At 36.7% G+C, this 12,688-nt stretch overlaps 1 protein-coding gene across 1 annotated transcript in view; it reads right to left on the reverse strand.

The window, feature by feature from the left end:
* Positions 1-12,688, reverse strand: part of Adamts3 (ADAM metallopeptidase with thrombospondin type 1 motif 3) — a 239,151-nt gene that overhangs the window by 44,161 nt on the left and 182,302 nt on the right. The window contains exon 5 of the mRNA XM_027950884.2: positions 8,681-8,880. Within this exon, the coding sequence (XP_027806685.2) occupies positions 8,681-8,880 (200 nt within the window). The remainder of the gene's footprint in view (positions 1-8,680; positions 8,881-12,688) is intronic.

Consider the following 12,688-nt stretch of genomic DNA (forward strand, 5'->3'; position numbering starts at 1 on the left):
TTGATTCTCAGTCCCACACTCTATATTCCTTTTATTCAGAGTAGGTAGTTCTTTCCCAAGCTAACTCTTCTTCCCTCAATTCCAATCTCCCTTTAATAATGTTATTTATTAATACCCTTATCAAGTATTTTTTGAACAGTTATTATATGCTCAGATGTTCCAGGGAGGACTGAAGAACTGAACAGTACATGAGTTTGAGTCTCTATTCTTCATGTATTCTAAAACAGGCTGCCAGCACGGAAAAAATAAATACAAGAAGACATGCAGGCAAGTCCATTCCAGATGAAAATTGATGCAATGAAGAGCAGAGATCTGAGTAACGAGATTTAGGAGGGAGAGGAACAGGATACCATTTGAGACTGGATGTTCATGGGCAGGAAGTATATGGTCATGTGTTAAGGAAAGAGCAATCTCTACAGAGGTAAGAGAGCAAAGGCAAGCAAAACCTTGACACACATCAGAAAGTTGCAAACCCTGCTGCAGGTATCCCTGTCACTACTGTGCAAGGCAGTTGAGACCCAGAGAAGTTATACTGGTACCATATTTCCCTCAAATGGTTCATAGAGCCCAAATTCAAATAAGTCTATGGGAAGCCCATGCTTGATCTCTTTTCACTGGTATCTTTCCTGTCACAGTGGAAGCACTGGATTTCTCCTTTCTTTTAAGGCTTCCTCCCATTTGCTCCCCCCAAATCAATTCTCTATGTCTCTATTCAATCTCTCTTCCTGGAAGCTGCTTTTCCTTGTTTACTAATATTCTCTAATTCCCTTCCTGAAAAAAATAATTGGCCTATGATGTTTTGTGGCATTTGGCACTGCTTATTAGTATACTCTTCAATCATACTGTTCTGTTTTTTTAGACAATTAGCTCCTTTTTTCTAACTAGCCCATATGTTTCTCAAAGTTGTGTTTTCAACCCTCTTCTCTTCTCATATATTTTACCTGCAATATTTCATCACTGCTGTCACTTCAACCAATAGCTACAGGTGGATGAACCCCAAATGTTCATCTAACACTGATCTCTCTCTTGCTCCACAGTCACCTGTTCAGGCCTTGTAACAGAAGTATACCTATTTACCTCAAAATAGACTTGTCTCCCTAAAATCTGTTCTTCTCTTCTGAAAATCACATCACAGTTAAAGACTAAAACATCCCAATTCCTCCTTTTCCTTCAAGACTTAGAGTCAATCTGTTACCAAGTCTCAGACCTGTCCAACCTCTATACTCAGCAGCTTAGCATCCATCCAACTCACTTGGACTGTTGCCACAACCTGTTAGAAAATTTGCAAATGTTTATATTAGGGGTGATTTAGAACCATTTTAGAAGTTCTCCAGATAGGAAGACTATAAAAGTTAGATGGTTGTTTTCAATAAGCATAAGCCTGTCCTTTTATGTAAATTATGCTTTAACCTCATTGAAGCATCAAGGGAGTTTAGGGAGGATCAAAAATTGGCATCAGCTGCAAGGCCCTAAAAACTTTTCTGGCCTTTGTAACAATGGATTCATACCAAAAGTCCTGGGAAAATTCCCTTCCTTCAAGAGTAAGGAAGATGGTTCCCTGAGCAAGCTGAAATCTTTTCTATGTTTTAGGGCCCTGGGAAACAAAGATAAAGGTTGGAGCAAACCAAGGGAGGATAATGTCATTTTGATATTTGCAGCACAGGAGAGAAGAATGTTTGAGTTTTAGGAAGAGAATGCAGGCTGTACAACCCAAGAAGAAAGTGGAGGGGAAACTAAGAGCCTTCAGTAAATTCTAAAGGGACATCTTAGAGGACACAAAGTGTGGGTGCCACTATATAAATTTCCCTGTGATGAGGAGACTTGCTTCTAGAATGACAGGTCCAGGATATTTCTGTGAAGGTGTTTGTGTTTGTATAAGAGGTACTAGAACTGACTTGTGCTCACTACAATTTGTGACCGTGACTCAGTATGTTCAATCTGCATTGGGGGAAATTAAGACAGTTTCTTGATGTAGGAAAGAATAATTACATAACAAGGTGTCCTAGACTATGGTTCATCCCCTACCTCTAGCACTTAGACACTGTGTTCATAGCACAGTATCTTACAAAGCCTCTCTTCCCAATCACCCTAATGTATTCGGAGTTCACTGTCTGCAACACACACCAATAAAATGATTAATCCTTTTAAAAAACATTTATGACTTTTCATTAATGAGATCCTTAGGATGGCACATACAATTTTCTCCAGTTAGTCTTGGGTTCTCTACCTAGTCTCCTCATGTGCCATCTCCCTTAAATACCCACCAATTTTACCATGCAATAAACTAACAGTGGTTCCAAAAACACCATGAACTGACACTTTCATGTACCTTGTTACAATCTGTTTCCCATCCTCCCGAGGATCTAATAGGACTGGGCTTATGGGAGATAATGAATACTTGAGTAAATAAATACATAGAATATTATGTATTTATAAATACTGATGTGAATTCAAATGTCAGAAATAGATTTCAGATAAATAATAGAAAATAGAAACCTGCTACACAATTTACTTAGGATGCCTGAACATGTATATTCCCTGGATAGATCTGCCTCGCACTCACATTTGAGGCCTTCAGAACTGTTAGTTAAGAAATAAAAAGCAGTGTATTGATTTTGCCGTTTTTAAGTAATAACCAGTAATTACACATATGTGCTAACACTTAAGTACATTACACTTTGTAGAACCAGAGTGTTTTTGTGGGGTGTATATTTTCTTTAAAAAATATTGGGCATGGAAGCCTGATTTCATAGCTATTAGTTATTATTAGTTCATTATCCATCATAAGTAGCCAATTTCAACAGATAAAAAGAATTAATGAATTTTCTCTTAGTTACTTATGATTTCTTGGAAGTATAATTTTTTTTTAATTTTATATTTAGGAAACAGCCTTTTAAAGCAACTCTTTTTCTTTTTTCATTTGATAAATCCTGAGATTAAAGCATAAACTCAATTCTTTAAAGAAAATTTCAGTAGGTACCATGCACTCAGGAGATCTCTACATAGATCTTCACAGATGACAAGGATACTGCAATGGCAGAGTGTTGCTAATGGGAAACACCTGACACAATGAAAGGACACCAGCTAGCCTCTTAACCACAAAGATGTGCTTCATCATCCTGTTACATTCTTCAACTAGATTGCTAAAGGGTTTGGTTCAATCAATCAAGTAACTGAATATTCACATCGATGACTTCATTGGTGTAACAAGACACAGAAGTAGGTAAAGGAAAGACACTAGAGTTTTCTGTGACAAGCAATATAGAAAATGCTTTTGCTTTGAAGTGGGGGCCAGTGGAGTTTAGGGGAGAAGAGCACAGGCACAGAGGCAGAGATCTGTCTGGGTTCAAGTCCTGATGGCCAATATCAGCTGTTGGACCTAGGAAAATCACCTAACTTCCCTACATCTTGATTTCCTCATTTGTAAACTGGACTAAAAATGAAAACATCTTGGGGTTAGAGAGTATTGAATAATTCATGCAAAGCATTTAGCAGAGGACCAAGCATAGAACAAGGGCAAAAATATTTGGTATGTTTATCCTTAACAACATTAAATCTTTTTTTTTTTTGAATCTGGATCTTAAACTAGATGATTTAAAATACCTTGAAAGATTTTATTACCAACACTTATTCCACATAATCTGTTTCTCCAAAGACTACCCACATAAATGGCAAAATTATCCGCCACAATATTCAATCCCAAAATAGGGTAAATCACTCTGAATTCCTCCCTTTCCCTCAGCCCACTGAACCAGTAACGAATTCTATTGATTCAACCATAAACCCTCCATTTTTGCTGCAACCACCACTGCCCCCAAACCATCATTTCTTGCCTAGACATTTACAATTACTTTTCCAATTTGCCTACCTACCTTGTCCCCTAGGTCTCTCCAATTTATTTTTTACAAGTCAGAGAGACAGAAACTGGCCTTTAACAACTTTTCATTGCACTGGAAGTTGTATTCAAAGTCCTTCTATTATCTGCAAGGGGTTTCTTGCCTTTGCCTAGCTCCACCTGACTCCTCATACATCAGACTAGAGCCCCAGTGGCCTTCCTTTGGTCACTAAAACACAAGTGCTAATTCAATGGCTGGCTCTTTTACTTTTGGTTTCAACTTCAGAATTGTTTTTTGAAAGAAGGCTTGCTTAACCATTATGCTCGTGTACAACCCCTGTCAACCATTTGCCATTATTCTCTTTCCTAGCAAATTATTAGTTCCCTGCCTTGTAACCTATGATGTACATACCTAGTATATAGCATTACAATATATGTTAAAAAGACAGACTTGATTAAAATCGTATTGCATGTCCACTATGTGGCAGACACTGCTTTTGATACCTTACATAGGAAGCTTAATAACATATAATAGCTGCATTAATGGAACAAATAAACAATTAGAGAACTGCTCTCAAGGGATTCACTAAATTTATAGTAAGGAAGGAATAATTTGTGAAAAGTTTATAGGAACTGATAGTAGATTCTGATCTTGATAAGTGGAAGGAAGGAAGGAAGGAAGGAAGGAAGGAAGGAAGGAAGGAAGGAAGGAAGGAAGGAAGGAAGGAATTTATTTTAAAGAGGCCAAAGAACAAAGGCATGGGAATGGGTTGTCATTGTACCCTATTTCCCATTGTGTTCTAAATCATTGCCACTGCAGAAATTGTGAAAGATGAAATTTCCTGAAACCAATGTATCTTATTTTCTCTAACCAGCAACAGCCACACTAATCTAATTTGTACAGGATTCATGCGCTGTTTTTTCAACTCTAAAGTGAAGGAGTGAGTTAATAGGCCCGCCTAAGGTCCTTTCAAATGATTCTTGGCTTCCTTTTAAATTCTAAGCATCTTGAGAGGAGGGATCATTATACTCCTTCTTCAAAAAATGTAGAAAGAACAGCTTCTTTTTTATATATGTTAAAGTTAGTTGGATATTCTGCCTAGCAGTCCCAATCTATGTTGATTTCAAACCCTGACACCAATTTTTAATGACTGAAAATCAACTACATTATGGATTGTTAGAATAGAAAGCAAGATGGGCAGGTACCTTTTAGTCTATCTTGGAATAACTGATATTTCTCAAACCTTTTCTTTATTCTGACATGAATGAACATATTAATCAGAAAGGCACTGAAAGAGACAGAGAGGGAACAAGAGAAAAGTTCTGCCCTCAAACATCACCAAAAAATGTGTAGAACTGAATATGTGAAGAAAGAAAATTGCCAGTGATTCACAAAAGGAAGACAACTGACAGAAAATACCAGGTGAGTGTGTAGTGGCTGAAAAAATTCTAGTTTCCTAAAGGGATCGGAGTAGATGAACACATATCTTTTATGTCTTTTTAACTGACATTTTCACTTAATAATTTAATACAAATTCCAATTTTAAAAAATGGCACTGTTATACCACACTAGCTTGTGTTCCCTGCAAACCAAACTTTGAAATTTAGAGCTGTTTTTATTTCATTACCCTTGAGGGATTCTCTGCTTCCTGTCCTTAATCTGCAAGAACAAATATGCCAGAATCCCACAGGACAAGATATTATAGAATGCTGTATATGACTTCTCAGAGAACTGGAAATTTTGCAAATGTAGAGCATCTACTCTAGAGAGTGACATTTTTGATCCAGCTTTTAATTTAAAGACTTTTACCTAACATTGACACATTAGCATACTATTTTTCTGAAAGTAAAATTTCCTTTTCAAAGGTCATCCAAATCATCCTTAATAAACTACATAGCCAAATAACTTCTAATTCAAAGGTTTTCTTTCCTTTCCTGACCTGAAGTTCCCTCCCTCTCTCCTTTCTATCTGTTTAGGTTATGTTGTTTAAATCTCCATGGACAAGCAGAATTCTTCCATCAATCTTTGTGTGGTAATGTTTTACTTATCTATTTATTTGGTAATATTTCATTTTTTTTTTAAAAAAAAGCTTATTATAGGTAATATCTAAACATTGTTAGGCTCTCAGTTGAGAGCTGTATACATGCTATAACAGCATGAATTAAACCTCATACTTAACCTTTCTCTCCCACTTGTTTTGAATACATTTTTTAAATCATAGTTTCCCTCAAACTGGAATACCTAACAACATACCAGCATAGTTTAGGAGATTAATAAAGAATTCTACATGTAAACAATGGGCATATTTGTGCTGAATGTCATGGAATTTTATACCAATTTTGGGATTTTTCAAAAACCCACTGACCTGAATTTTAAATTACTCGATTATCCCAAATTTAAAGGGCATTCACAGAAGAGCCACAACTGAAATACAACTACTGTTGCTTTCTCTCCTTATACTTTACTTAATAAAAATAAAAATTTATTTAGAATTACTAGTTTCTTAAATCATTACCGTCTCAGCAAGATGAGAACAGCAAATATATTTGGTCAACATAAAATTTTCCATGTTGTTCACTTCCTTTCCACTCTCATGCTTCATCTTTGGTTTAGCCCCTCATCAAATCTCTCCTCAATCACTGTGACATTCTGCAGAGGCTTGATTCTCTCATTAACCACTGCCCAGCCAGCCATCAAATTCCTGATTCTAAAATCTAATCATTAGTTCTCAGTATGAAATCCAGTACATGGTCCTTAGCATAGCAGTTAAGACTTACTGTAATTTGACCCTCACCTACCATCACTTGGTCTTCCTGCCACCACCCCCCTCTACCTCTTCCACCAGGAAGCCCTGTAGAACAGCAGTTAAGAGAAGGGTTATGAAGTCATTTTGCATGAGTTTGTTTATGCCAGCTCACTAAGTGAGCTTGGTCAAGTGGCGCATGCTTTCAAAGCCGGGATTTCCCTCCTCCAAAATCAAAACAATGACAGAAAATCCCCAAAGACCTAGTTTACCTCCTAGCTTCTGGATGTATTACAGAATTAATGAACATTTTATTGAATCTTTCAATTTTTAAAGCATGGAAATTGCTTCCTAGGAAAGAACACAAATTTTCTAAGGTCACAGAACGATTAGGCTAAAACTTGCTTACTCTTCTGAGTCCTCATGGAATGCCCTCATTGCTTCCTGATGTGATGAATGTGGTCATTTATCACTTTCTGAAATGCTATAATATTTACATTATAATGCCTAAGATGCTAGTGTTAATAAGAACATGCTTTTTATTACTTAATTTTTTTTGTAATTTTCCCTATATTTATCTTTTCTCATACAACAATTTGTAAATTCTATGAGGACAAAAACCAAATATCTACTGTATTACTCCCAGAGCCCTCTGTGATTCTGACTTTGAGCACCAGCTAGGAGCCAAATAAAGTATCTTATTAGGAAAAAACTGCCCCAGGCACAATGCAGGAAGTGAAAATAGCATTTTCACAGGAATTTTTAAGTTTTTGATAATTTAAAAAGTAAAACTCAACATGAAAAAATAAAATATGGTTATATATTTGTGTGCATAGAGCACCGTACAAAGAACATGACTCGTATTTACTCATTTTTAGTCCTTTCAACATTTCTACTATTTTTCTCTTTATAAAGGTGAGGAGACTGAAATAGACAGAGACTAAGAAACATGCCCAAGTTTACACAACTATCAAGTCATACACAAAGTTAATAGTCAATAGTTGAAAACCTATATACATAACTATGGCCAAGTTCAGTAATTTGTTTAATGTGTGTGGTTTTGTCTTCATAACAAGAATTAGTGCCAATGAACAAATAAAAATGTGTTTGAATCTCTAAACTCATTTTCCATTTCACAGTGATATGGAATATGAGCATCTCAATGAACAAAAATACATATAGCAGATGAACTAAAATATTAGCATAAATATAATCATGATTCATGAAAGGAAGGATTTTTCTTCTCCAATATAATTGTATGAAATCTACTCTTAAGCATGGAGAAAAAAATAGACATAGATGCCCCTAAAATAAATAAAAAACCCAAAGCAAAGTCAGAGAATAGAAAGAATTAGGTAATACATTTACAAGATCAATATAATATGTATTTTAAAATGGCATAAGGTAAAACATAGCAGTGTACTACTATCTCAATTATCTTTTAGAAGCAGGTGGCCTATATATTATATTTTATCATTCCTTATCAATTGTTCTTGCCAATTCAAAAGAAAAAAGAGCATCAGTTCAAGGATACCAACAAAAATTTCTTCTGAATCTGATTAAGGCTCATAAAGGAGATATAAAGAGCAAACTTAAAGGGCTCTTTAGCAACTGCTGAGCAGCACTACGCCAGTAGTTGTGTGCTTTGTAAATACATTGCCTTTTATCTTATAATTCTGAAATATCACGTTTATTCAAAAGCTCAATGGGCATAAATCATTCATCATCATCCCAGGATACAGTGCAATGCTGGGAAGAGCTATTTCATCCTTCCCAGTTCGAATCAAAGCAGGAGGACAGTGTTGAAAATTTTGATTATCCCAGAACAAAATAAAAACTATCCATATTATTCTGTCCCTTCATGGCTTTTAAAATACATGATTTTTCCTTCGTGAAAATGGTCAACTACAAGAGACTTTTACTCCATGCTTCCTTGGATTTGGCATTCTTATGTTTCAAACACATAGATCAAATTTGGAATTGAACTCAGTTGCCTACATATTGGGGACACAGGGCGCAGTCATGGTTTCCCAAAGACACTATGAGAACAGCAGAAGTGAATTAAAGGATCAAAAAGCCTCAAAAAGGAGTCACTACTCACAATGTTCATCAGGGTGAGGAGGTAGTTTTGAACATGCTCTTTGCCATGGAAACGGACCACGGAGTCATCCACTCCCAGCAACACCTCGATGTTGTAATCGTTCTCTCCCGCGTGTCTGCGGCGCCTCATTGTTTCATTCAGCTGTTGGTCAATGTGGCTGTAAAGTGTACCTAGGTCATCGAGGCCTTCCAGATCCGACTCTATTAAGAAACAAAAGGAACCCAGGCATTTCAGTTTCCACAGTGGGCCTTCCGCTCAGTACCTTCTAAGGAAAAATGAACCCTCTGGGGGTGCCTACCATAAACCATAACCAGCAAGATTCTGCCTTTCCTTTTATTCCTTATATAAAAGGCACATATGTGTGATCAGAATGGCCTTCTAGAAATACAACACAGAACAGCAACACCAGGGCCAAAATACTACTGTCCAGAGAGCAGTGCCATGCCAGACTGAAGAGTCCATGAGGATAACAGTGGTTGGTCTCTTCCCAGCTGTATCTCAATTCCCAGCAAAGCTAGTTGGGGTACAGAACAGTCTGATTATGTCCTCGTTAAATAAATGGAGATTGTAAATAAAAATTGTGTGTCAGTGTGTTTACAGTAGTTAATCTAAGGTATAATAATAATCATGTATTACAGACTTTATATCACATGAATTTAAACCACTCCTCTTTCCAGTAGCCATAATTTAAAAACAAAATGATGGCATGACAACACAACCACATTTCATGATGATTGCTGTTCACCAGGTAATACTTTATTTCTTCTGAGTAGTGAATACTGCAGGGAAAAAGTGGCTGGATATAGAAGTTATAAACACTGGATACTACAGTTCTCCACATCTGTATTGCTATCATCTAGACAGCAGGTAATTTCAGTTGTTCTGTATCTGAATCTGTGAGATAGCAAAGTCAGAATGACCCACATCCAAGGAAAATAAAATTATAAACAAGTTTTTTCTTTCATGCAGTTCAAGGACTATAATTATTTTCACTTTCCACATGGACATTTCATATATAGACACAGACATTCACACAAATGTGGGAAAGAATGAGAAAAACTCAGGTTATAATGACCTCAATTTAGTTGTGTCCTCAGATGAGGTTATTTTGGGTGAAGAATATTTTGATGTATTAAAAATAAAATATCAATTGGATACTAAAATTAAAGTGTTAAAACTGCTGGTATGAGAAAACCTGAAAGTATATTCATCTGCATTTCAAGTACATAAAACCTGGAATTTATTTCATGAACTACCTTGATGTCTAAAACAAGCTTGACAGAACCAACTCTTGACTCACACTTTATAAGGAGGTTTATTTAATGCTGTATAGTAGAACCTGTAAGCCATTTGAATCAGCGTCAGACATTAATGAATAGGTATTTTCCTTTCGACCTTTGTGGTTTTGAGTAAAGCTGAGGGGGAGAAAAATGTCTCTCTTGGCCTGAAAGATTGATGACCAAGCTTTAGCCACATGGGATTGAACTAGTGGAAGTAGATCCCACTCACATCCTTTCAACCTTTAAAAAATATGTAGAGACCAACCCCGGGCATCTGAGTATAGGCACAGGCTCTGCATTTGACTTAGTAGATTTGAACACTATGCTGTTCTTCACTTTGATCTGAATCCAGCTTCCAGCTCATTAGCTGGGAACTTTCTTTTCACCATGGATTCACATTGGCTCCACAATATATAAATAACTCCACAGTCATCCACATCAAACAGAGGCTTTCCTCAAAAGTTGTTTTTCAAGAGCTGTAAACCCACACTGAGGGCAACAGACTACACCTGCAAACAGCTTTACTATTCAACCTGAAGTCTTTTCACACACTTGAGAATGTGAGAGGCTGTAAGAGCTGGTGGACAAATAGGAAATTCATACATGAGTTCTCAGTTCTAAAACTGGCTTTTGGGGGGCAGAATTGTCAGAAACAACATCCAATGGAAATATACTAGCCATATCATCATATCATTAAGCCTGATGCATGAATGAAGAAGGCTGAACACTTATTGCAGAAAGACAGTTCATTGTGCTCGAACACACTTTTTGAATCTGGCCTCTGCATCTCCTCCTTAAAAAGGTGAGAAGAGAATCTTTGTTGTTATAGTTATTGCAAAAGGAACCTGAGAAAGAAGGAGGGAGCCGTTTTAGCCTGCTTTTGCATCTCTGAGACCAAAATACCTGACAAGAACAACTTAGAGAAGGAAAATTTTACTTAGAGTTTTCAGTTTCAATCCAGATAGCCAACTCCATTGCTCTGGGCCTAAGCAGAAACAGAACATCATGGGAGAAGGGTCCAGTAGAGGAAAGCTGCTCAGCTCATACAGGGGTCAGGAAGCAGAGGGACAGACAGGGAAAGGGAGAGAAAGGGGAAGGGGACACAAAGAAGATGCATTCTTCCAGAACACACCCCCAGTGACCTACCTCCTCCAGCCACACCTCATCTGCCTAAAATTACAACCCAGTTCATTCAAACCAGGGTAAATTAATTAGGTTACAGCTCTCACAATCCAATAATTTTACCTCCAAACATTTCTACATTAATATAGAAGTTTTGAGGGGACATCTCATATCCAAATCATAACAGGAGCCATATTAAAACAAACACTTTTGCCCCTATTTTCCCATGTGTTCCTCAATATCCGTTTCCATGATTCTTAAAGTAGGGCATGTCAAATATTTCAAAGAAAGACAGTGCAATAGCTTTTGACACTTTTAATTTCTACACATCATTATAATTACAGGCAGTTTTGAGGTCATAACTGAGAATCTGTTCAGAGTATCTGTCTTATTATGTTTCCTTTATAATATGATGGTCAAGCGACTAGTAGCATGAGCTTTCTAATCAGACATACCTAGTTTCAAATATTGGTAATGTGACATACTAACAAAATAATTTTACTTAAAATGGCTAACCTCTTTGACTTGCAGCCCACTTCTGTAAAATGGGATAATAACATCTATTTTTTCCCCACAGTTCCTGAGATGATATAGGTATAATGGTAAAACCACTATAAATAATGTTTACACATAAAATGTTCCAAAACTATTATTCACTTATAATATTTATGATGATAATGATTTTACCTTTAAAAAAAAGCCATCTTTTAAAAAAATCATTTTACATGTCATAAATCATATTTTTTCACTTATTTAAAAATAAAGGTGAGAACTAAATCTGGAATCAGCAAAGAAAATCTGAATTTGTAGTAACCTTAGAATGCATGTGGGTGATGATATCTGCTGCACAGCACAAAGGAGATACAAAGAAAAAATAATGTAGAATGTTTATTTTCAGCTCAGATCAAGATTAAACCCGATATTAGAAGCTTGTTGGGTGGTTTAAAAGGCTGATACAGCATTGGAAAGGGCTGGCTTATGGACAGCACATATCTTCACTCTATATACAGTGAGTATAGCATACATAGACCATGAAAAGGCAGAGAACCACACCACACCACTGCAGGTGTGAGAATCACATGGTTGTACTCATTTATATTTAAAATGGAGCTGAATGATTATATAGGCTTGGATCACTTTCACCATTGCCAGGTTAGGCAGACTTGATCAGGGTACTAGAACATGCAGTTAGTAACAGATCACAACTTTCTAAAGTTTCACAGTTGAAAAGATGATGTCTCAGGGTTATACAGTGGAGGAGGTAGAGAGAGAGGAGGGGAGGGGAGGGGAGAGGTGGGGAGGGGGGAGGGTGGAGGACGGGAAAGGCAGCAGAGCACAACAGACACTAGTATGGCAATTTGTAAATCAATGGATGTGTAACTGATGTGATTCTGCAATCTGGGTATGGGGTAAAGGTGGGAGTTCATAACCCACTTGAATCAAAGTGTGGAATATGATATGTCAAGAAATTTGTAATGTTTTGAACAACCCACAATAAAAAATTAAAAAAAAAAAAAAAGAAAAGATGATGTACTCTATGACATAATCTTGGATGCATCTGTATTTAATCCTACCATTATCTCTGCCTCCCCCACAAGATATAGGA

Source organism: Marmota flaviventris, chromosome 7, assembly GCF_047511675.1.
Source record: "Marmota flaviventris isolate mMarFla1 chromosome 7, mMarFla1.hap1, whole genome shotgun sequence".
Lineage (NCBI taxonomy): Eukaryota > Metazoa > Chordata > Mammalia > Rodentia > Sciuridae > Marmota > Marmota flaviventris.